The 26,298-nt window shown below is 36.8% G+C and overlaps 1 protein-coding gene and 1 non-coding gene across 4 annotated transcripts in view; both read left to right on the top strand.

The window, feature by feature from the left end:
• Positions 1 to 26,298, top strand: part of Pola1 (DNA polymerase alpha 1, catalytic subunit) — a 313,981-nt gene that overhangs the window by 32,765 nt on the left and 254,918 nt on the right. For 2 of the 3 annotated variants that reach the window (NM_053479.1, XM_039100121.2), the window contains 12 exon segments: positions 507 to 661; positions 7,508 to 7,592; positions 8,536 to 8,597; positions 9,964 to 10,053; positions 13,322 to 13,438; positions 14,556 to 14,731; positions 17,121 to 17,250; positions 17,713 to 17,832; positions 19,427 to 19,526; positions 21,474 to 21,598; positions 24,763 to 24,912; positions 25,294 to 25,416. In NM_053479.1, the coding sequence (NP_445931.1) occupies positions 507 to 661; positions 7,508 to 7,592; positions 8,536 to 8,597; positions 9,964 to 10,053; positions 13,322 to 13,438; positions 14,556 to 14,731; positions 17,121 to 17,250; positions 17,713 to 17,832; positions 19,427 to 19,526; positions 21,474 to 21,598; positions 24,763 to 24,912; positions 25,294 to 25,416 (1,433 nt within the window). 3 annotated transcript variants of the gene reach the window in all.
• LOC120099463 (small Cajal body-specific RNA 24) lies at positions 19,692 to 19,813 on the top strand. The gene has a single exon (XR_005498637.1). It is a non-coding gene; the product is annotated as a small Cajal body-specific RNA 24 (non-coding RNA).

The raw sequence follows: 26,298 nt of genomic DNA, 5'->3' as shown, positions 1-26,298 counted from the left end.
GTCCGAAGAAGGCCTTAGTGCAGGCAGTTGCATGGGGGTGCGTCCCTCATGTTGTTTGTGTGTTCTAGCCTGGCTGATAAGGTTCACTGTTCTCCAGAGTGAACTGCAGACCTTTGGAGGGGAGAAAATAATCCCAGCCTAATGTAGATAGGACTCTTTGGCTGTTACCTGCTCTTTTTAGCATTTGTACTTAGGATACTGTTTTGTCTTCACCTCTTAGAAATGTTTTCAGTTCTTCTAAAGCAGCTGTTAATTTTAAAGCTGATCCTGGAGTCTTAAAAAAAACTTATAGAAGTTATTTACCTGTCACTTACTTCCCCCAAATGAACATAAGTATATTCACAAACACAAAGATTAGCATACCTCCCACTAATGTGGCTTATATTTAGATTTTACAGTATCTCATTCTTATTAGATGATAGCTTTGAGGAATATCTCTGGTAATCAAAAATATTATAGTTTCTTTTTCAGTAAGTTATTGATGTGCTGTATCTATTCTTTCTCAGAACTCTTGAATCAACCAATCAGTTGGTGTAAATTTGAGGCAATGGCTTTGAAACCAGACTTGGTGAATGTAATTAAGGATGTCAGTCCTCCTCCACTTGTGGTGATGTCTTTCAGCATGAAGACAATGCAAAATGTAAAGAACCATCAACACGAGGTAAAGAAAAACGATTTAGTACTTGCCTTAGATACAGTACTTGCCTGAATTTGTACAGCTTTCCTACAAAAGGAAGTTGTTCTTTTTGGAGGGGAAAGGATACTAACTTGGCTTTAAGCTTTGTTTCAGAGAATGACTTAAATTTGCCTGGTATTACACATTTTAAAAAAGGATTTAAATTACTGGATATATTTTGATTTTTGTTTTTTAAGTAGAGATAGAGAAAACATATAATGAGATTACATGTTTGCAGTTAGCAATGCTTTTGTGACACATGTTTATATCCCTCTTTACCTTCTTAAGTATTTAAAAAGTTTCATTTCCTCCCAGTGTACTTTGGTATACTTCTCTCAAAATATTCACATTTTCTTTATGCTTGTACTGTATGTATTTGTTAGTAAGGCTGTGTACAAGTATGCGTGCATGTGTGCCCTTAACTTGATTCCTCTCGGTCCTTTGTTGGTTGAGAACAAGTCTCACTGCACCTGAAGCTCATCAATCTTGTTAACTCTGGCTGGCCAGGGAGCAGCCCGTCTCCTCTCCTAGTACTGAGGTTACAGGTACATGCCCCACACCTGGCTTTTTATGTGGGTGCTTGGGATCAAACTCAAGTCTTCATGCTTGTCTGCCAGGAACTTAATTGACATCTCCCTAGCCATTACTTAATGCACATTTTTTTCATGCCGTTAGAATACTTAATAACATTAACTTGTGATTCCTTGATACAGTCTACAGTTCCTAGTACATACTTGGAAAAGTCTCTTTCATGATGTTTTTTAAAGATGATTTACTTGAATTCAGACTTATATAATAGCTTCATAGATGAGTGTTTAATCTTTATATCTCTTGAATCTCTTTTTAAATGACAATAACTTCCACCTATCCCCCTTGAGTTTTTTCCAATGATAACGAATAATTAAACAACCACTGACAATGATCCCATAGGAAGTCCCATTTCTGTTTATGCTTGTTGTGCTGCCATTATCTTCTTCTGTACCTGGTGCAGACAAAACCTGTGAGCTAAATTCAGCCTACCACTTGTTTTGCAAATAAAATATTATTGAAACACAGAATGTTTTCAGGTTTGCACTACAATAACATTCAGGTAGTAATGACAGGTCACGTGGTCTGAAAGGGCTTAAAATACTTACTTTCTTGCCAAACTTAGTTCTGCCCTTTGTGCTGCACTGTGTCAATCACATTAACTAAAGAATCAAATACATTCAAGTTTAATTTTTTGTGCAGAATACTCATGGGGAGGTGGTCAGGGTACTTCATATTGAATCTTTTCAGAAGGCAGATAATGCCTGGTTAAGTTGCACTGAGGCTGGGATTGATTAGTGGGTTCAAATCGTGGTCAGCATAAATTTTTCTGTGGGCTTTCCATTAAGTTTATTGACCTTGGCACTATAAATGTTTTGGGCTGAATGGTTCTTTGTTGTCAAGTACTATCCTGTTTATCACAGGATATTGAATAGCATTTCTGACCTCTACTTATTTATTATGCAAGTAGTACTGCTTTTCCTAGTTGTAACAACCAAAAAATTTCTATAGCCATTGCTGTCACTCAGGGAAAAGGAGGTAGGTACATTTATCCCAGGAGAAAGCCACTGATCCAATTTTTTCTTTTGAAATTTTATTTTTCTTAGATAGTTTATGTATTTGTACTTCAAATGTTTACTATGTTTAGGTATGGGACTTGAATTCCTGATTATTCCCAGACCTTTATCATGAAGGGGTATTGAATTTTGTCAAATGCTTTCTCAGCATCTAATGAAATGATCATGTGTTTTTTTTCATTGAGTTTGTTTATATAGTGGATTATGTTGATGGATTTCTATATATTGAACCATCTCTGCATCCCTGGGAGGAAGCCTACTTGATCATGATGGATGATTGTTTTGATATGTTCTTGGATTCATTTTTTGAGAATTTTATTGAGTATTTTTGCATTGATATTCATAAGGGAAATTGGTCTGAAGTTCTCTTTCTTTGTTGGGTCTTTGTGTGGTTTAGGTACAAGAGTAATTATGGCTTCAAAGAACGAATTGGGTAGTGTTCCTTCTGTTTCTATTTTGTAGAATAGTTCGAAGAGTATTAGGTCTTCTTTGAAGGTCTGATAGAATTCTGCACTAAACCCACCTGGTCCTGCGCTTTTTTGTTTCAGAGACTTTCAATGACTGCTTCTATTTTTTTAGGGGTTAGGGAATGGTTTATCTGATCCTGATTTAAATTTGGTATCTGGTATCTGTCTAGAAAATTGTCCATTTCCTCCAGATTTTCCAGTTTTGTTGAGTATAGCTTTTTGTAGTAGGATATGATAGTTTTTTGAATTTCCTCAGATTCTGTTGTTATGTTTCCCTTTTCATTTCTGATTTTCTTAATTTGGATACTGTCTCTGTGCCCTCTGTTTAGTCTGGCTAAGGGTTTATCTGTTTTGTTGATTTTCTCAAAGAACCAGCTTTTGGTTCTGTTGATTCTTTGTATAGTCCTTTTTTGTTTCTATATGGTTGATTTCAGCTCTGAGTTTGATTATTTCCTGCCATCTACTCTGCCTGGGTGATTTGCTTTTTGTTCTACAAGCTGTTAGTATATGCTCTCTCCTGTTTCTTTCTGCAGGCACTCAGAGCTATGAGTTTTCCTCTTAGCACAGCTTTCATTGTGTACCATAAGTTTGGGTATGTTGTACCTTCATTTTCATTAAATTCTAAGAAGTCTTTAATTTCTTTATTTCTTCCTTGACCAAGTTATCATTGAGTAGAGCATTATGTATGTGGGCTTTCTGATGTTTTTGTTGTTATTGAAGACCAGCCTTAGTCCATGGTGATCTGATAGGATGGGTAGGATTATTTCAATAATAATATCCTTGTATCTATTGAGGCCTGTTTTGTGACCAATTATATCGTCAATTTTGGAGAAGGTTCCATGAGTTGTTGAGAAGAAGGTATATTCTTTTTGTAGGAGCAATTGTTATAGATATCTGTCAAATCTATTTGGTTCATAACTTCTGTTAAGTTCTCTGTATCTCTCTTTAATTTCTGTTTCCATGATCTGTCCATTGGGAAGAGAGGGGTGTTGAAGTCTCCTGTGAGGTGCAATGTGTGCTCTGAGTTTTAGTAAAGTTTCTTTTATGAATGTGGGTGCCCTTGCATTCCTATAATTCTTTAAGGGATATTTGCATTTTTTTCTTTGATGGCTTCTACTTGTTTACCTGTGTTGTCCTGTATTTCTTTAAGGGAGTTATTATGGCCTTAATGTCCTCTATCATCATCATGAGATGTGATTTTAAATCCAAATCTTGCTTTTCTGGTGTGTTTGGATATCCACTGTTTGCTGTAGTGGGAGAACTGGGTTCTGATGATGCCAAGTCGCCTTGGTTTCCATTGCTTAGGTTCTTGTGTTTGCCTCTTGCCATCTGGTTATCTCTATGGTAATTGGTCTTGCTGTCTCTGACTGGGGCTTATCCCTGCTGTGGCCTGTGAGCCTGTGAACCTGTGATCTTTGGAGTGAGTGAGCTTCTGGCAGACCAGTTCTCTACTGGCGGGTTTTGGGTTTGAAGAGCTATGGAATGGCCTCAGCTCTGAGTGCAGATGGAGACAGGAAGGGTCCTGTCCTAGGCCACCCTGTGCACTCCCTGTATGTGGGTCTGTCCTTAGCCAGTCAGTGGAGAGAACACAGGATCTCGGCTGTGGGCTGTGGGCTTAGGAGGGAGAGCGCTCCTGAGAGACCAGCTCTCGTCTGCAGGTTTTGTGTTCTAGGGCTGTGATACAGCTCCAGCACTGGGCGCAGATGGAGATCCCAGTTTTTTCAAATGTGGATTATTTTTGCCTGATTTTCTTACTTCAGTTGGAGGTGTAAAGTGGTGGCTTTCTAATTCTAACCATATTTATGAGTTAAATTTTTTTTTGTAAAATTATCTTCATTAACTGGCATTATTTGATTACATTCTAGTAGTTAATATACAGGAATAGGCTAAAAATTTTTATTGTAGATTTTCAGAGTAAGAGGCTGGGAACTTAAAGCATCAGTTATTTTTATTTCTTTCTGATTTTACCTTTTTTTCCATTAGATTGTACTTGTTTGTGGTGTCCCTGTGTTTTATAGTATTAATTTTTATTTTTTCAAAATCCAGCATTTGAATGTGTGTGTGTGTGTGTGTGTGTGTGTGTGTGTGTACATGGCCATGTCACAGCATGTGTATAGAGGTCAGAGCACAATTTATAGGAGATAGTTATCCATGTTGGTCCTAAAGATTAAACTCTGGTTAGGCTTGGTGTCAGGACCCTTTATCCTCTGAACCATCTCATCTGTCTTGTTACTTATGGAATATATGGCATTCGTTATTATTACTATTATTAATATCACATTTGGATTTTACTGTGTTGCCCAGGTCTTGAATGTCTGGGCTCATGAAGTCTTTCTACTGCAGTCTCCAGTGGCCTTGACTATTGGACTGCTGTACCACCCAGCTTGTTTTTCATGGATGTATTTGTGTGACTTTGGTTAATCAAAGCTCTTTTATGTTTGCTTCTAAGTTTTTTTTTTCTTTTTTTTCTTTTTTTTTTTTTTTTCGGAGCTGGGGACCGAACCCAGTGCTTCTAAGTTTTTTGATACTTATTTAGGCATTGTTTTCTTTTAGGATATAATTTGATCATTTGTTTATGTATTTTTTATTTGTTTTTTATAGTGTTGAGGATTGACTCAAGATTGCACGTGATAAGCTCAGTTTCCACTGAGCTCTATCCTCTACCCTTGACCTTTCCAATCACAAGTAATATTGTAGATAGCCAGAGTTAATAATTAAGCATTGAGGAAAGCTTTAATTAGTATTTGATTAATATTAAAGAAATATTCATTCCCAGACTGATGCTTCCATATATCATTTCTTCACAAAGGAAATAGGGCTTTGTAGGGAAAAGGCTGATTCAGAGCAGGGGATATGGAACATCTTGTTACATCGGAAACCAAGGGCAATATTACTTTAACAGAAGCTACATCTGACTCAGGAAATAAAATAAAAAGTCTCCTTCTGGCAAAGTATGGGACAATATGAGTGTCAGAAGAATAATTCCTGAAATTATCCGATTCATAAATTCCTAATAGTACTAAGTCACTTTATGAGGGAAGCTAAGGAACAAACTTATTTGAAAACATAAAAATAAATGACTCAGTATTTGTCCTGACTTTTCTGGGATAAGTAGTTTTGGAAGCCAGCTAATTGAAATGTGAAATTATTCTCCTTAGAAGTTTCCAGCACACAAATATTACCAATTTGAAATTCCTAATGAAATGGGTCTAAGTGATTCTCAACCTGTGGGTCACAACAGCTTTGGGGATTGCATATCAGATATCCTGCATATCAGATGGTTACATTGATTTTAACAGTAGCAGAAATGCAGTTATGAAGTAACAACAAAATAATTTTATGTTTGAGGGACACCACAACATGCGAAATGGATTATAAGGTCCCAACATTAAGAAGGTTGAAAACTACTGGTCTAAGTAATAATCATCAGTAGCACTAATATACCTGAAAAAGAAAACAGAATATACATGCTTGGTACCTTCTAATAGAAATAGTAGCACATTTAAGATAGTCCCAGGAATTTGAACCTGGTTAGATTTCGTTTTTTGATCTAATTTAATTTGTACACATTATAGAGGGAGGAGAAGGTGTTCAACAACCCTGTTGAGATCCAAACTGTGGTGAGGGGGTACTCTAGAAATGACCGGTGGTTAAGAGTACTGGATGCTCTTCCGCAGGCCCTAGATTCAACTTCTCGCACCCACACGGCAGCTCGCAACTGTCTGTAACTGCAGTCTTAGGGAACTGGACACTCATTTCTGACCTCTATATTATTAGCTTCTGGGTTCACAGCTGAGTAAGAGTGTTGAATACTTTTCTTTCCCAGTAGCATAAATAGAACCTGTGGCATTATTAAAGCTGGCCTATATGGATGAAAAGTGAACCAGTTTGGCTTCTTTGTGTTCTGACTGAGCCCTTTTGTAATAGAGTCTCCCTGTCAAGTTCTGGAGTTTATCTAAGATCACTGGTGAAACCTGTAATGTTTGGGGTTAAGTATAGGATCCCACTGACCAATACCTTGAGAAGAGTCAACTTATACGAGGCTTTATATTTGATATCCTGTGCTATCTGGGACAGGCACTGTTCCCTGATAATTAAAATAACTCCATTTGAATTCCTTATACGAAGCTTCCACAATATTGGTTTCCCAATGTCTTTAGTGTTAGTTCGCTTCCTCTACCTGGCCTCCCATTCCCACCTCATTTGAGCCTTCCTGGTCAGATATTCTGCTTTCCTTGAAATCCCCACCCATGGCTGCTAACTAGTTTCCAGTCTTCCTTGGGTACATCCTCAAGAGTCATAACCAGCGTCCATATAGGAGAGAGAACACATGAGATTTGCCTTTCTAGGTTTGTGTTACTCCATTATTTCCAGCTCTGTCCATTTGCCTGAGAATTTTATAATATTCCGTTGTGTTTTCATTATTCATTCAGCAGTTGATGGACATCATAGTTTTAATTCGTGCTTCCCATGTAGCTGAGGGTGTTGAACATTTGAAAACTTACTTCTCAGGTATTTGTATTTCTTCTGCTGAGAGTTTTATTTAGTTTCCTGCCCCAATTTTTTAGTTAGGTTATTTTTTTCTTGGTATTTAGATTTTTCTATATTATAAATACTAACCCTTTGTCAGAGCTTTAAAATGTTTTTTAAAAAGCAAAAAGAATTTTAATGTATTAAAATATGTTTTAATATTCTGAGTAGTTCTCATGGTAATGCAGAACATATGGTAGTATCTGATCTCCCCACTCCTGTCTTTGCAGATCATTGCTATGGCAGCGCTGGTTCATCACAATTTCCCATTAGATAAAGCACCTCCAAAACCTCCCTTTCAGACGCATTTCTGTGGTATGTATTTTTAAAAGATGATTTGCTAAGAATTTGGTTTCTTTTCTGGTTTGACTTTCTCTGCCGGTTGGATCAGGAACATGTCTTTTGGAACTTGTTTTTGAGAGTAGTTAGGGCAAACTTGACTTTTATTGAGCAAAATTATCTGTGTGATGAGGCAAAATGCCAAGGAATAAATGAATCTTTGCCTATTTGTAAGACATCTTAGTCATATTAAACTGGAAATGAGTTGTGCTATCTATAAAATTCAGTGGGTGCAACAGTTCCATAGACTGAGGTATGTGTGTTTTGTGAGTTGGTCTTTAAGGAGAAGTCTGACATTTCATGCTGAGAGCTTGGTGATTAAATAAGTATTTTGTTTAAAAAGACAGTGGGAAGTAAGATTTGATGTATTAGGAAAGTGGTATCAGGAACTATTCAGAGAGCACAATATGCAGTATGATTATTGTGAAGTTTTACTCTTAAATGAGAAACCAAGTACTGATGACAGCCTGGAAAATACATGGAAGGTAATAGTTTTTAGGTCATTTGAGCAAGCATTTATTTACCCCCTCTGTGAATGTCACTGTGTGAATGCCTGCTATATATGGGACAAGCCTTTAGTGTAGTAAGGGGAAGCCGTGGTTGAAATAGTTTCCTCTGTTGTGTTCTGGTTGAAGCTTTGGTGGTACTTGGATTTCCTTTGGGAAGAATTCTTATAATCCTTCATTCTAATTTGGAAAGTAAATGTTTGATTAAAGCACTTTGTACTGTTATAGGGTATAAGGATATCTGCTTGGCTTTTGTTTTGAGGTCCAGCAACATGGCTGACTGAGCTCTTAGCCTTTTTAACTTTATAGGACTCAACAAGGAATTTATATTTAAAGCACTTTCCACTTAGACGCATGTAGAGTCTGAAATTGGACTAAGATGAGTAATAGAATCTCATTTTTCCTTTCTGTAGTTGTGTCTAAACCAAAGGACTGTATTTTCCCATGCGCTTTCAAAGAAGTCATTAAGAAAAAGGTAAATACTCATTCCATTTAAATGTTGAATCTGTTTGTTTGGAAAGAGAATAGGAGAATGGAATGGACTCATAGAAACAATGTATTCCATATTTTACTCGATAAAATCTATTCTTGGTATATTAACTTGATAAAATGCATTAGGAATATAAGACTAGACCTGTAATAATTCTTAAATTAGTTCTGAAGATAATGAAATTATGACATGGGTACATTCAAACTTCCTTTTGTTTAGCTTATATGGAAGCTTTTCCAAAGTGATCATGTATTTTGGGATCATATTGTGTGGAGCCCCTCCCCAACTTGAGGGAAACCATGTAGAGTTGGGCCATGTAATGACAGGGTTGATATTTGCTGACCTAAACGCATCAATAATTGTTTTAAATTCAAAATATGTTTTGTGAAGTTGGTATCATAAGCCCTTAAATAGCAGGGGAAGCAGTATAGTGAACTGAGTTCTTCATAAAAAAATATATTTGCTCAAAAGATTGTAGTTTTTGAATAAAATATTGTTCGCCTTTTGAAATGATAATGTTGAAACAGTTGTAGGTTTATTTTGTTAATATCCTCACTTGACAAAACTAATTGGTACAATTTGTCAGGTTTCACTTAATAGTCCTTCAGTTGGCTTCTTATAGGTGGGGGTTACTGTTGTGTTCCTGATATGTGTGACTTGTCCTGAATTACTTATTCAAATAAAATGACCTAGGAAAATTCCCTTAAAGTTAAATTGACATTTTTCAAACCTTGAGCTTGTTGTAGGAAATATAAGTGCCATCATCCTTTGTTTTAAAAGCGGTTTAATATGAGCAGTTGCGAGTACCTGATAGATACTCATTAATCCAAGTAGAGCTCTTCTGTGTGAAGATAGGCTATATTTGTATTTAAGACATTTGCAATTCTTCAGTATCTGTTTAGTTTTAGTTTTTTATTTATTGGTTCTCATGCTGTTTGAGATTAGTTTATAGAATCCTTGAGATTTCTTTGGTAAATACATAGACAGTAAAGTCTTCTAGGTATTATATAGCAAAGTTATTAATGTTTTAGAAAGGTACTCTTATTTATATGGTTTAAAATTTGTCCAATGTACAAACATGTTTCTGTGGTCGGACATTTCTGCTCTAGATGTTGCTTAGCACTTACATGACTTACATGTACATTACTAGAATGAGGTTCTCAGAGATTTTGCACAGTTATTATTATGTAAAACCTGTAGTCAGAAATTTTATTGTTATGTCTTGTTTTGAAGTGAATGATTACATTTACTCCTAAGAAATCTTACCCTGGTTGAGCAAGAAGGTAAGGCATCTGGTATTTTAAAATACTGACACACACACACACATATAAAATTTTTTTTATCTTAACAGAATATGGAGGTTGAGGTTGCTGCAACAGAAAGAACTTTGCTAGGATTTTTCCTTGCAAAAGTTCACAAACTTGACCCTGATATTCTCGTGGTGAGTAGTAGATGTTTGGTCATGTCATGGGGAAGTGTTTGATTTCTTCATTCTCTTTGGTGTGACTTTGTTAATCATTTACTTTTTATTGGTTGTTTACTTTTGAGTATCAAAGAATGTTTTCAGAATGAAATGACCATGTGGCTTGGTGAGATTTCTTTAGATGGGAAGGAAAATTCTAGTCCATGCAGGATAGTTTTTCTTGGTGTAAAAGCAGCTATTGAATTGTCAGCTCAGGATAACTCAGTTACCTATACTTAGAAAATATCACATTAATAACTGAATGTATATAAACTGCTAGTATCTTATGGCACATTTTCAAGTGAAATTTATATATATATATATATATATATATATATATATATATTTTAATTTTTTCTGATCCAATTGACAGGTCTAATTTGCCCATCTAGACAGCACAAAATCCTGTACACATCCATCCCTTAAAAATATTCATAACAACCTGTATCTATGCACAGAGAAGAAACTTAACATTTGCTGCCAAGTTTTCCCTGCTTCTTCTTCTTGCTTCAGCTCCTTCCCCTCTTTCTAAAACTGTGTTCCCACTCATCCTTCCTTCTCGTCCAATGATAGGCCTCATTCTATCCTGTACCTGCCTTCCTGCATAAAGACATCAACCTACTCTTCACCCTTTCTAATTAAAAAAACCTTTTCTTTCAAATGTAAGCTGAACACAGCTATTATCATTTTGTAATTTATAAAGCATAAAATACATCTAACACCCAGTCCAACATTTTATCAGTTAAACAGAACATTTAGTTATCTATTGCAGCTTAAGAAAGGCTTAAAATCTGTGTTATGTCCTGGCTAGCTTGTATACTATCTGATAACTATCCAATTAAATATGTATACTCAAAGTTTTAAACAGCCTGGGTAGGCTATGAGACTATAACTAGTTTCAGCCCTATCAGAAATTTGAGAACAACCAATATTATCTGAAAGTATAGGAAACCTATCATGGCTTCCCAAACTGAGACAGGTTGAAGAGACAGTTGTGTACTTGCACAGTCCCCATGTGAGAGCAAGTCTTCAGCCTTCTGGCCTAGGATCATCTGACAGACTTTTGAAATGTAGAATGATGAAGGGCTGATCATTCTGGCTCGGCAGAAATTATCAAGTCAACTATTCTGCAATGTGTCCATTTCTGGACAGTTTTAATTTTAAGACCTCAGTGAATGTCTCTGATCTTTGAGAGCTCATGGATACGGACTTCATTTTCTATTGACAATTTGCTGTATTCTTACTGGGCTGTGAAGCTAGTAATTTCCTGTTGGTTTGTGCCTTTTCTTTGTAGTAAAGGAACATTTTCCTTTTGTGTGTTCTCTGACCTCCCTTTGTTTAGTGGCTCCTTGACCTGAATTTCTCCTTTTCTTTTGTCTGGATTAATAGATCAATCAAATTATATTATTTTTGCTTTTTAAGCAGAAGTTAGGCTATCAGTGCCCATATTTCAAATGTAATATTAGTAATTTGGTTACATCATAGTGTTGTGCTTTCAAATTAGAGATGACATTTGAGAAAAATGGAGGGCTGGGGATATTGCTCCATCGTAGAGTGCAATGTGAGAGACCAGGTCCTAGGTTCTGTCATCAGTACTGGAGAGAAGAGAGAAGAAATGTTAACTGTGTTGTCAGCCTCGTTTATCCTAATGGATATCTTTTTTTTTTCTTTTTTCTTTTTTTTGGAGCTGGGGACCGAACCCAGGGCCTTGCGCTTGCTAGGCAAGCGCTCTACCACTGAGCTAAATCCCCAACCCCTCCTAATGGATATCTTACCTGGTAGTGGTGTAGCCAGTGTCATAAGAGCCTATGTATGGATTGTTGCTGAAGTCTGTATTATGATATTTCAGCATTTGTCTTTAAAGTACCAAGAAAATTCAGTAGACCCTTATTCTCATTCACTCTTTCAAAACAGGTTTTTTGAATCCCAAGTAGGTGTTACAGAGCCTAGGATACATAGCCTAGGGAATTAGAGACAAGTCCATGACAAATCCAGATGTCAAATAGGATCCTGTGTGATATCCTAGGCACAATAATTTGGAAATAAGTTTCCCTTATGCCCTTCTGGTCTTTTATTAATAGAGAAACTGCCATAAATATGTATATATATGTGTGTATATATAAATATTTATTCATATAGTGGTAGGCTTTTTATAATGTAAAATTCGTTATCTTGACTATTCTTAAATGTAGGTTCATTGGTACTATTTCCATTTATTTACAGTTGTTGTCACCTCTATATTACCATGTTGCTGTCTCTGTAGCTCTACATATTTTAAAATTAAAACTCTAGACCAGTGGCTTTCAACCTGTGGGTTGTGACCCCTTTGGTAAACTTCTGTCTCCAAAAATTTTTACATTATGATTCATTTCAGTAGGCAAATTACAGTTATGAAATAGCAGTGAGAATAATTTTATGGTTGGGTATCACCACAACATGAAGAATTGTAGTAAAGCGTTGCAGCATTAGGAAGGTTGAGAACTGCTCCTCCAGACTTATTTCCCCATTTCTCCCTGGCTATTCTACTTTCTGTCTCTAAGATTTTGTTTATTCTGTGGTAGTATATATCTTCAATCAAAAATAATCTGCATTTATCTGAATTATTTGAAGCCATATCTTATTTTTATTTAAGCCTATCTATGTGAAAATATTATTCAAAGGATATTAATTAGAAATCATAGAAATGAAAATTCAGGTTGTGTCAAGTAATTTTTCCATTGTATAGTTTCGTTTCATGGCTTTTAACTTTATCAAACCATTTACTAGTGTTTATATTTTGTAGCACATTGATTAAAGGTCCAACTCACTAATGTTCATGCTCAGTTTTAAAAAAAAACTGGATAGGATTCCTCAGAAGTCCTATGTAAACTTAGACAACATAGGTTTCTGCTTTTAAGGATTCTTTCTTTTATTGATCATGTAAAAGGTATGGGACATTAAAATTTACATTTGCCTCCAACATTGTAAGACTTAAGCAGTAAATGAAAAAATAACATATAAACCCTGCATCAATTAGTATAAAATAAAGTTTATTCCAGCAATCTCCTTAGCAGCCTAGTTAATGTCAAGACTAATGAATACTGTTGCTGAATACATTCCTGAGGGAGAGGGACTCCGATCGGAGGTATGCTCTTGATGTCTTCAGTTAGACACCAGAGAAAGAAAGGGCAAGGAAGTTCTGTGCATTTGAAGACAAATCCTCTAATTTGTGTTCATTATGTGATTGGCTGCCTCTTTTTCTGACTAGGGTCATAATATTTGTGGTTTTGAACTAGAAGTGCTACTGCAAAGAATTAATGAGTGCAAGGTTCCTTTCTGGTCCAAGATAGGTCGGCTGAGGAGATCCAACATGCCAAAACTTGGGGTAATTATTTCAAATTTTCACTTCTTTATTTGGCTTTTAAATATGGGGTAGCTACTGTTTTTTGAATAGGCACTTGTTGTTTAATATACAATGTTCTATAAAGAGGGAAAAATTAAAAGTAATACCAGGAAGCTCTCGAAAGCAAACAAACAAAACACAACTCTCAATAAAAGAACAAACATAAGACAACTAAAGATAGATAGAATTAAAAGGATGAGAGAATAGAGAAAGAGGGGAACATGAACTTTAAAATAGACAGGCCTTAGGTTCTGAGCTCAAATCTCAGTTCTTTTCCTTTCTAGTCAAATGATCTCAAGCCACATAATTCCTCTGAGAGTGTCTAAAAACTAAACAAAAGTTGCTCTGAGAGATAGCCCCAACAGAAAATACTTAGCTCCCTTCCACTAGATTTTCAACCTGAATCATCAATGATTTCAGAGATTACCGAACCTGCCCAAGGTCTATTACTATAGAATTGCTGAAGTAAAGGTAATAGGCATCTGACATGGACTATCTTTCATTACTAGATTTGCTCTTAGATTTAAATGCTGCTTTTTAAAAGTACCAGTGGCTTTTATAAATAAAATGCTGGTTTCAAGAAAGACATTCAGTGCCAAAGTTAAAATAAGACTACAGAAGAAGGGCAAGTCCATAGAGGCAACACTTTCGTGTATTAGTCACTTTTTCCTCAGTTAATCACTTCATTAGAAACTATAAAATGTTTTTCTAGTCTGTCGTTTGAAAACTATATATTAGTTATTAGTTATAATTGTCTAAAAATTACCTTTCCTCCATTAACCAGCAGTATTTGGTTATGTTGTAACAGTTTACAGGAAAGACAGGGTAAAATATTAACTTCCTGCTCACTGCTAATTTTCTGTGTAGGATATTGAATGCCACCACATGCATTGCCAAGCAGTGCCTTGTTCACTGTGATTGATATACAGAGTGCCTAGAACAGCATCAGATACATAGTAGGTGTTCACAAGCACACAGCTTATGAGTGGAAGGAGAATTTCAGTATTGTAATTTTGGGGACAGTTCTAAAATCGGTTAGAGCAGATTGTTCTCAGTACTTGTTCCTTTATGGGATTTCGTGTTTGTTCTTGCCTTGTAGAGCCGGAGTGGATTTGGTGAAAGAAATGCTACCTGTGGTCGAATGATATGTGATGTGGAAATTTCAGCAAAAGAATTGATTCATTGTAAAAGTTACCATTTGTCTGAACTTGTTCAGCAGATTCTGAAAACTGAGAGGATTGTAATTCCAACAGAAAATATACGAAACATGTATAGGTATGATACTGGATTCTTCAGAATTCATCTTTCTTGAAGTGAGCAATAGAAGGGTGCCACTGTCCCTACTGTCCTTAGGCTAGAGGTACAATAGCCAGCCAATTACTGTTAGACTCTTTATACCAATTACAGCATATCCATTACTTTCATACTTTAATTGTGTGCTTCTTTTGGTTTCTGGAGACAAAATTCCATTCTATAATTCAGATTGGCCTTGAACTTGAATCCTGAGTGATTAGAAGTACCAAGTCCATGATTTTTCTTCAAATTTGAGACATGGTCTTATTGTGTAATGCTGGCTGTCCTGAAACTTTTTATGTCGATCTTGAACTCTCAGAGATCTGCCTGCTTCTGCTTCTCAAGCTTTGAGTAAAGCTGTTGTCACTATATCTGGCAATGATGACTTTTTAAAAAATTTTATTTATGTACACTGGCGTTTTGACTGCATATACATATGTCTGAGGGTGCTCGATCCCCTGGAACAGGAGTTACAGATAGTTGTGAGCTGCCATGTAGGTGTTAGGAATTGAACCTGGGTCCTCTGGAAGAACAGCCAGTGCTTCTAACCACTGAGCCATCTCTCCAGCACTGATTGCTTATTTTTAAAACAGGTTTCTGTTTCCTGTTGAGTCCCTTTTTAAACGTGTTTCTCCCTAGTTCTTCAGCTACTTCTCGTTTAATTATATTTCCTCTCTAGGTTATCTGATTTGTCACGTAAGTTCCATATCGGGGCTGATGCCACCTTCCTGTGCATCTGTGCTTTAAACGTTGGGTCAAATTTTCGATTTACCTACCTGATATTTAATATGAATCTCCAGATTGTTTAAAAACTCAGTTGTTCTTTCTCCTAGTTTTTCTGTAGACTTTCATAGTTATATCAATGACAGTTATGGATGTTGAGTAATATGGGAAGCTTTCAAAGTCAGCCTCTACCCCATGCCTCTTAGATATCCTTGATTTTTCTGTCTGATACTCCACAGTAGATGCATCAAGGGACCTTTTTATCTCTGTCTTTTTAACAAAGCTCCAGCACTTCTTTAACCTTCACAGAACATACCCTAGTTCAAGCCACCATACTCTTTCCTGATGTGCCTTAGTCCATTTTCTGGTGGCAGCATGGTGGCAGCACAATGCCACATATTGGATAAGGTAAAAAGGAAAGAGGTTTGTTTTGCTATATGCTTTTGGACGTCCAAGAGTGATGGATCTCCTCTGACGAGTCATATCGTTGTACCTCTGTCATTAAGTCTGATAAGTGCATGTATGTCTATATCTACTAACTCTTACAAAGACACCAGTTTTCAGCCCTGGAGACTCAAAGACTTCATCTTTAAATACCTTTGTATTTTTGTTTTTAGCCTTGTAGTATTTCATAGGTAGCTGATGGTGCTAATAACTCCAAGCAGGGTCTGAGGTTCTATCCCCATATACCCCATAGTATTTCATAGTGGGGATTAACTCTCCTCCTCAGTTTCAGGAGAGACAAAGTGTGTCAAACCATAGCAGTGGGTTTATGTGCTAATTTTGTTGCCTTCTATAGGCATCATCTTCATAATTTAGGACCAGGGTACTCCTGCTAAAATTAAGTCTCATCAAAATTTCTCGATAGTGGTAGAGACAGTGTTTTATTCAGAGTAAAGTCCATATATTAGCTTACTAGGTTGTATACAGTGTGCCTTTGTGGTATTGATTTTCTGCTATTCTACTGCTGTCTCCATTATTCTGTGATCTAGCCATATCAACTTCCATTGTGTTTCTGCAACTGCTAGATTGGTACCTCACTCAGAGTCTTTGTGCTTTTATTTGTAATGCTCTTCCCTAAAATACCCATCTATAAGGCTTGCTCTGTCACTACTTGGTCTTTATTTTCAGTGACATTTCCCTTGCTCTCCAAGTGAAAATGCAGTTTCTCCTCCTGATAGTTTATATTTCTTTGTTTCCTGCCCTTTTGTTGATACTCAAATCTTAGCATTGTATAAATATTACCTATTTATTTTTCTTTTTTATACTCTGTCCTCCCACAAGGACTGAATTTATGTCTTTGGTTACAGCTAGTGAGTACCTCAGATATAAGTAGGCATGTAATATATAATTACTTGATTGAATGAATAAAATGATTTAGATAGTTTTAGGTTACAATTAACACTAGATAAATTTTTGGCTATAGTTAACACATAATTTCATGGTATTGACTTTTTTTTTTGTACTAGAACTGGTGGTATCAATGCATTTCTAATTATATAGTGACCTTATTTTAAATAGTTTCAAAAGCCAAGCTTCCATTGCTCTGAAGGTACACCAGAAATTCCTTGTAACATTTAAAGTTCTGATTATACTCATTGTTTCTTTTAATTACTTGATTCTGTTTCATTCTTCCTTTTCTGTACAGTGAACCTTCTCATCTGTTGTACCTGTTGGAACACATCTGGAAAGATGCCAGATTCATTTTGCAGATCATGTGTGAGCTAAATGTTCTTCCATTAGCATTGCAGATCACTAACATCGCTGGGAACATTATGGTAAATTTAACTTAGAAATGGGGAAAAAGCATTTCCTGTTGGATTCAGTGTTTGCTTGGGGTAGTTGTTATATGATAATGAGTCTAAATGCATGCTTATAAAATGAGGAACTGGGATTCTGAAAGCCGGGCTTCTTTTGTAAAAGGAAAACTGGTTGGGAGAAAGGGAGGAATGCCAGGTGCAGTATGTGGAGATTTCGGTGAACAGAAGGATTTTATCTCTAACATCTGGATGTTTCTGGTGGAATGATATATTTTGAACTAAGGAAATAGCCACACTGTCAGTATTTGAAGCTCTCTTTATCCCCTAAATGCTTAAAGAGAAAGTTAGACATAATTTAGTAAAAGCAACCTTCGTTACTGTGAGTAGTTGAAGGAGGTGCCATGGTTAAATGAACCGACTCAAAGCTGTTTTTGTTTGTGGTGATTTTGAGTTCAAAGTTTTAAAAGCTCTGTTTAATAGTCTAGGACACTGATGGGTGGACGATCTGAGCGAAACGAGTTTTTGTTGCTTCATGCATTTTATGAAAACAACTATATTGTGCCTGACAAGCAGATTTTCAGAAAACCTCAGCAAAAACCGGTGGGTCCATAGTTGTATAGTACCTAGCCCTTTCTTATCCTTCTGCTTTATTACCTAGATAGCCTTTAAAAATACTGCTTTAACATCTGCTTCTAAAATAATTCATCCCCTCTAAACTATGATTACTCTCAAGGTGGCTGCACTGTGTCTGCATGGTTGTTCTCTATTTTCTCTATAATGTCAATATTAGTCGTGAAATGTATTTGAGGATTTCAATAGACTTCTTTGATGAATTGCGATATATGGAAAGTATTTGTGCTCACTCAGATTTACCAAAAGCTAAATGTCAGACCTTTTGTTGTTTTAACCTTGGAGCTTTTAGGTTTGTTTTGTGCTATATGTATATATGTATGTATGTATATGTATATATGTATATGCATATGTATGAATGTTGAATATCCCTAATATAAAATGTTTGGAATTGGAAGTGTTTCAGATTTATTTATTTAATTTTGAAACATTTGCATATATGTAATAGGAAATCTTAGGGTGAGGATGTGTGTCTAAACACTAAATTCATTTATGTTTCACATATGTATGTAATGTATGTATCTATGTGTGTATTACCTGAAGGTATTCTTATACTATTTTAACCACCTGTCACTTGTGGTCACGTGCTAAATTTTGCTTGTAGACTCATGTTGACACTTGAAAAGTTTCAGATTTTGGACTTCATATTGGGGGCATACAACCTGTTACTAATATGGTTATGACCACATCAGGTTTCTGAAGTAGCTTCTGTGACTTTCTATTTTCCATTTTATCAGCATTGACAGTAATTAATGATTTGGGTTCAAAGTTAAATGTGACTTGGTTTCTTGTAGTTTGTTTTATACACATTATAGAATGTGGTACAGCAAGTTTTAATTTAGATCTGTTGAACTACTACAGAGGTATTGAATGTTGGCTGTTAGTAAATTACTTGGAAATGTATTTTTCATTTTGTGGGCTTACTTATTTTAAGGAATCAATACTCATAATGACAATGAACCATGCCTGACGATACTTACTGGAGTCCTAACTACTTGGAGGTTGAGACAAGGATTGCTTTTATATCATGAATATTAGAGTAGTGAATTTAATAAAATTCCTTTATAAGCTCAATTTTTATAGAATGGGAAAAGTTTTAATATCTATTGATTTCAAAATGAAATTCCCCCCCCCTTTTTGTAAAGACATGGTCTAATATAGCTCAGGCTGTCCTCTAACTTATGAACCCTTGAACTTACGATTACGATCCTCCTGGCGCTCCAGTCCAAGTCCTGGGATTATAGTGTTATCACAGCTAGTTTTATGTGGTACTGGTAATAATAGAAACCAGGGTTAGTTTTGTAAGCACTAGGTTAACCTATACCCAAATGAAATTTCTAAGATTTCAGAGACATTAAATACAGACATCAGAAAACTGGTTATTTACTTAAGAAACTACCATCCTTGGTATTCATTTGGATCCATGAGCACATTATGATAATAATAATAATAGTCTTTCCATGTAGGTAGGATTGCTAGAGTAAAAGTAAACATTTATGTAATCCAGTATTGTAATTCATTAACTAGTTGCTAGCTGGTGATGCTCTTTTTCCATTTGAAATAGGGAGATGAAGATGAAGAAATTGATGGGGATACCAATAAATATAAGAAAGGACGCAAGAAAGCAGCTTATGCTGGAGGCTTGGTTTTGGACCCCAAAGTTGGTAAGACTTTGTAGCAGATTGGTTTGCAGCTGGTATTGACAGTTGTTTTCTATGAAAAGGACATGAAAGTTTCTGCACAGAGGGGCAGAAGGAATAAGTTGGATTGTATGGTATAGAGATCAGGGGTAAGCTACCTGTGCAAGTTTCCAGTTAGTACTGTTTCAGTGGACATTTATATTGTCAAATTCTTCAGCAAGTGAAGATAATGTCATTTATGAATGTCCTGTAGTAGCTTTCTGTTCATCCTTTTCGAGAAGAGAGGGTGGATGGTACCTCTACTGACATTCACATATCTTTTTCTTGTCTGAACTTAAGCAGTTTTTGTATAGGTAAATGGATTGTTTTATTCCTTGAATGTGAGAAAACACACAGACACTCACACACACTGACACACACACACACACACACACACACACACACGCACATATGCAATGACTCACTGAGTTTTTATTTGTGTTGAGGTGAGAGAGTAGTGGGAAAGAATGCTTCACTGTAGTTTAGGAATGAACATGATAGATTTTTGTAACAGTTGACAAGGGGCTGTGCTTGCACAGAATAGTGGCTTTGTAACTGCAGGGGAGCAGGCTGGTTGTCACTAGTTCCCAAGAAAGTATTTTCACCCTTTCTTTTTGATCTTTGTTTTTAGTGTAATCTAAGTCATTTCATGATTTATAGTTGACTTCTCATTTTACCTGCTTTACAGCATGGGATATTATATATTTTCTTTTTTTTTTAATTTTATTTTTTTTATTAACTTGAGTATTTCTTATTTACATTTCGAATGCTATTCCCTTTCCCGGTTTCCAGGCAAACATCCCCCTAATCCCTCCACCTCCCCTTCTTTATGGGTGTTCCCCTCCCCACCCTCCCCCCCTTGTCGCCCTCCCCCCAACAATCACATTCACTGGGGGTTCAGTCTTAGCAGGACCCAGGGCTTCCCCTTACACTGGTGCTCTTACTAGGATATTCATTTCTACCTATGAGGTCAGAGTCCAGGGTCAGTCCATGTATAGTCTTTAGGTAGTGGCTTAGTCCCTGGAAGCTCTAGTTGCTTGGCATTGTTGTTCATAAGGGGTCTCGAGCCCCTTCAAGCTCTTCCAGTTCTTTCTCTGATTCCTTCAAAGGGGGTCCTGTTCTCAGTTCAGTGGTTTGCTGCTGGCATTCGCCTCTGTATTTGCTGTATTCTGGCTGTGTCTCTCAGGAGAGATCTACATCCGGCTCCTGTCGGCCTGCACTTCTTTGCTTCATCCATCTTGTCTAATTGGGTGGCTGTATATGTATGGGCCACATGTGGGGCAGGCTCTGAATGGGTGTTCCTTCTGTCTCTGTTTTAATCTTTGCCTCTCTATTCCCTGCCAAGGGTATTCTTGTTCCCCCTTTTAAAGAAGGAGTGAAGCATTCACATTTTGATCATCCGTCTTGAGTTTCATGTGTTCTATGCATCTAGGGTAATTCAAGCATTTGGGCTAGTAGCCACTTATCAATGAGTGCATACCATGTGTGTTTTTCTGTGATTGGGTTACCTCACTTAAGATGATATTTTCCAGTTCCAACCATTTGCCTACGAATTTCATAAAGGCATTGTTTTTGATAGCTGAGTAATATTCCATTGTGTAGATGTACCACATTTTCTGTATCCATTCCTCTGTTGAAGGGCATCTGGGTTCTTTCCAGCTTCTAGATATTATAAATAAGGCTGCTATGAACATAGTGGAGCACGTGTCTTTTTTATATGTTGGGGCATCTTGTGGGTATATGCCCAAGAGAGGTATAGCTGGATCCTCATGTAGTTCAATGTCCAATTTTCTGAGGAACCTCCAGACTGATTTCCAGAATGGTTTTACCAGTCTGCAGTCCCATATATTTTCTATATATGGTACTTCTAATAAGATATTTTGATGGCACTTTAGACTTTTTTTTTGACATTATGTGGCTTTTTTGTTTCAGGTTTTTATGACAAGTTCATTTTGCTCCTGGATTTCAACAGTTTATATCCTTCCATCATTCAGGAATTTAACATTTGTTTTACAACAGTGCAAAGAGTTGCTTCAGAGACACTGAAAGCTACAGAGGTTTGTATTTAACTAGGGGCTCTTGAAGTCCATGTTAAAAGTATTCCTTAAAGAAGGAAAAGAGACAACGGGGTTAGTACTGTAGTTTCCCTCTCTCCTCTTACTGGATGTTTGTATGTGTGTCTGTGTTTGTGGGTGTATGTGTATTTGTAGAGACTGGATGATGACCACAATTATCTTCCCTTATCACCTTAGTTTTGAGACAGGGTCTCTCACTGAACTTGGAGCTTGTCATTTTTGTTAGAGAGGCTGGCTAGTGAGCTCCTGGGATCACCTTAGTCTCTCATCTCCCAATTGGAACAATAGGGGTGTAGCATCTTGTTGGCTTTACAAATTAGTCATTACTTTTGGTTTTCTGCCAGTGTAAATGTGCATGTGAAGGGTAGAGAACAACTTTCATGAGTTACCTTTCTCTCCATTGTGTGTTCTGGTGATCAAACTCGGGCTGTGAGGCGTCTACATCTAGAACTTTTAGTCCAGTGCTGGTGGCACAAATCTTTAATCCCAACACTTGGGTGGAGGAAGCAGACAGATCTCTGAGTTAGCTACCAGTCTGTTCTGCTGAGCGATTTCCAGAATAGCCAGGGATACCCAGAAAATTCCTTTCTCAACTTCTCTCCCCCAAATAACTTTTACCTGCTGAACCATTTTGCTGGCCCTGATCTTGCTCTTTACCAAGGTTCTAGTGATATAAACTCAGGTCATCATGCTTGCTCAGTAAGCATTTTACCCACTAAACTATCTCTCCAGCCCTAATTATGTACTTTCTTAGTCATCCAAAAGGAGGACTGAGCAAAAAGAAACTTACGCTGCTCCTGTTTCTTTGTTAAAGCCGTGGAGTAGAGGTATAGTTCACTTAGCACACAGTCAACCTATTTATAGTGTGCCGTGATAGCTTTTAGTGTCTTCATAGAGTTTTTAAACCATTACATCATTCAGCTTGATTATGCCACAAAAGCAACGCAACACAAAACTAAAATGTTTAGCTGTCACCTCTGTAAAGTTCCTTCATGGTCCTAGCTCTACTTAGCCATTAATCCTCTTTTTAAATTAAAGATTTTTATTTATTTGTTCTTTGACAGTGGCAGTTTCATGGATGTTTATAAAGAATCGTTACCTCTCATCTTCACTTTCTCTTATCTCCTTTGTCCCTACAAATCTCCCTGTCCACATTTATGCCTTTTCGTTTTGTTTTGTGAGAGTATAATCAAGACAATGCGTGTGACCTTTGAGTTTGACCATGAATTTGGAATTGTCAATTGGAGTTTTGTTTTCTCACCAGAAGCCACCAATGTTTCTGACCATATACAGTCACCTGCTCTGGACAGTCTGTGTAATTGGAATCATACAGTATGTTATTTGTGCATGTGTGTGGCTTGTTTCACTTAGCATACTGTCTCAAAGATTCAATTGTGTTGTAGCCTGTATCAGCACTTCATCCTTCTGTATTGCTAAGGAATTCTGTCTCAGTATAGGACAGGGTTATCACTCATCACATTTTATTTTTTTCCCCTCTTGTCCTCTTCTTCCCTTTCTCCCTGGGTCTCCCTACCCCATTTGCCCTCTGGGTTCTGAATTTATGTACCTTTTACATGTGTGGATTTGTTTTTTTTTTCAGTTCTAATTTTATATTCCCAGAAGAGAGTATCTGATAGACTTGCCTGAGTTAGTCATCAACTCTGGTCCCATTACTTCTGTTCACAGACATGGATTCACTTGCTACAAATCTGATTGGAAAGAGTGGACCTCTCTGAGGGACTAGAAATTAACTTTCAAAAGAATTTTTTGGACCATCAACTTATAAAAGTAGCAGCTGCTGTTGATAAATATTCTTTGGCTCTGTCCTGCTATTTTTCAAGCATAGTCGCAGTTATCATTGTTCTTCCACAACTGATGCCCATCAATGTTTTGCCTATTTGAAACTCTAATAGAGTGGGAAGATCCAAGAGGTCATCTGAAGAAATACTAAACATGAGACAATTTGTGGATTCTGTATTATTTCAAAGGGAACAGTTAGCATCACCCTGGAGGTGCTGTTACGGCTTCAGATAAATTCTAAATGTTCTGACCTAAGAATCTTTTAGTTTACTTTTTATGTGACTTCTCTAGTTGCTGTAAATACAGTGGAAGTTCTCTATAATAGGTTCTATATTGGAAAACAATAGGTCCCTATTAGTATTGCAAGGGTGTTCATTTTATGATATTGATCTTTATAAAATCAGGTACTTTGTAAAGACTGGGTTATCAAATGTCATTGACTTGACATGCTTTAAGCCAAAAAGGTTTATTTTTAATTTTGAATCTTTCAAAGGGTAACTGTGCCTGGCTGTTCTTTGCAGCCTGTTAATAGAATTAATGGAGGTTTGAGGAAAAAAAGGCCTAATGCTTTCCCTGCTTTTTCCTGCTATAAATTTTAATATAAGATGACTGCTGATTGCCTTTCTAAAATGTTGCTATTCTTCTGGTGATTGCAAAGCAATTTATAGGTAAAAGGTACTCAATAAATGCTAAGGAATACACACACACACACACACACACACACCCATGTGTGTGTGTATATATTAAGTTTTAGAAATGTCATGACCTATATAAATTATTTTTAACAGTAAAAGCATTTATAGTAGTTGTTGTGAAACATTCTGTAGCATTCTGTTTGGTTGTACAAATGCTATAAAACAAGACTTTAGCTGCTTTTTTTTAAATATTAGAAGTCTATCTTAGCATTTGTATTTTAAACACAATTTTCCCAGACACGTTGCTCCATGTTTGTGAAATTCATTCTTTTACATTAAATTTAAATGTGTGAGTAACAAGTGTGAGCAATGGTGACAGTGACACAAGCTGCATGAGTTGCAGGCAGGAGCATCAGTGGTTTATGACCACACAGATCTTTTTCTTGTTTGGGTTCTTTGTGGTTTCTGTGTGGTTTTGGGTTTTGAGGCAGGGACTTACTCTGTAACCATAGTGATTTGGAACACGTTATGTGGCCCAGGCTGGCCTTGATCTTATGATGTTCTGTCTGCCTCAGCCTCCCTGGTACTGGGGCTACAGGTTGGTTGTACGACACTTAGTTCAGCACAATATGAAACTGCTCATATATTATTGATTTCCTCATACAGGACAGATTCATAATTTATTTGAAGTTTCTATTGTATGTTTTCCAGGATGAGGAACAAGAACAGATTCCAGAGTTGCCAGATCCAAACTTAGATATGGGCATTTTGCCCAGAGAGATCCGGAAACTGGTAGAGCGGAGAAAACAAGTGAAACAGCTAATGAAACAGCAAGATTTAAATCCAGACCTTGTTCTTCAGGTAAGTCTTTTCTCTGCAAGGTGTTAGGAGACACCTTGAGCTTCTAACACTTGATTATTAGGTTGATTATTAGATTATTAGTGGGATGAATAGTATGGTGTGGGTAAGTACATGCGCTTATTTTATTTTGGACAATAGCCATTCAGAAATGGTAGGCTGCTTCAGAATGGAAGGATTCTCTAGCTGTAAGATGTTACAGAATCTTGGGAAATTAGGGATCTGTGTACTTGCTACTAGGAGGGTAGGGCAACGGATTGAGTATTAAGTATCCCCACCACTCGCAATATTGAGAGGTTCTCCTCATTGTGATCTAAAAAGATATCCACTGTAATACTAAGAATCTACAGGTATCATATATCTTTTGTCTTTGTTGGCTTGCAGTATGATATCCGACAGAAGGCTTTGAAGCTCACAGCGAACAGTATGTATGGTTGCCTGGGATTTTCGTACAGCAGATTTTATGCTAAACCGCTGGCTGCCTTGGTGACATACAAAGGAAGGGAGGTAAATTGCAAAATAAAATTCGTATCTGTAAATATATGCTGTAATATGGGAGAGCTAAATTTTTTACCTAGTTTTTACAGTTTCAAATATTTCTTCTTTAGAGTAAGTTTGAGACAAATAGGCATTTGAATAAGAATTCACTTGTCAGTCCTGCCTCCCTCCCTTTCTCCTTCTCTGTGTGTGTCTGTATGCCAGCCTTGCTGTAGGCAATAAAGGTGGAATGTGAATATTATGTAAAGCTTATATTTCAGCAGACTGGTGGGGGAGGGAGGTGAGACAGGACCTGATTGATGAGAGCATAGTGTGGGAAAACAGCTGAATATGTAGAAAAATGTCTAGGTTGATATTAGAAGTTAATGTTCTTCAGATAAGTAACTGAGAGTTTAATGTGTAATGTGAGAGAAGGTAGAAATCAGGAGAATAGCTAACAGAACCTTTTATTTTCACTAAGGGCGACAGCAGGGTCAAGAGTTCTGTCTTCTGTGTTGTTCTTGTGGGTAATCGATCTTTATGCATTTCCAATAGGTTGGTGGGCATATGAGTCAGCCATTCTAGGATGTTAGTTAAGGATGGAATTTGGGTTCTCAGGCTCTGCAGGTAACGGTGCATCTTCCTGCCTCCTTATCCCCTAAGGGTCTAGCTTTATAGCCCTGGCTGTCCTTGAACTCAGAGATCTGCCTACTTCTGTCTCTCTTGCTCTGGGATTAAATTCATGCACAACACCTAATCCCCAAATGTTTTATTTCACCAATCCTCTTACCCCTCAACCTCTCCAATCTCCAGCTTCCCAGTACTGCCTGTTCTGAAATAATATCCCAGTTGAAGACTATCCAACTTTTTAGGAAATTTTTTCAGTGTTTCAGAATCCTTTCTCAGTTAACT

This window comes from Rattus norvegicus, chromosome X, assembly GCF_036323735.1.
Source record: "Rattus norvegicus strain BN/NHsdMcwi chromosome X, GRCr8, whole genome shotgun sequence".
Taxonomy (NCBI): Eukaryota; Metazoa; Chordata; class Mammalia; order Rodentia; family Muridae; genus Rattus; species Rattus norvegicus.
The sequence above is the reverse complement of the archived record's forward strand: the minus strand, read 5'-3'. Positions and strand labels throughout refer to the sequence as shown.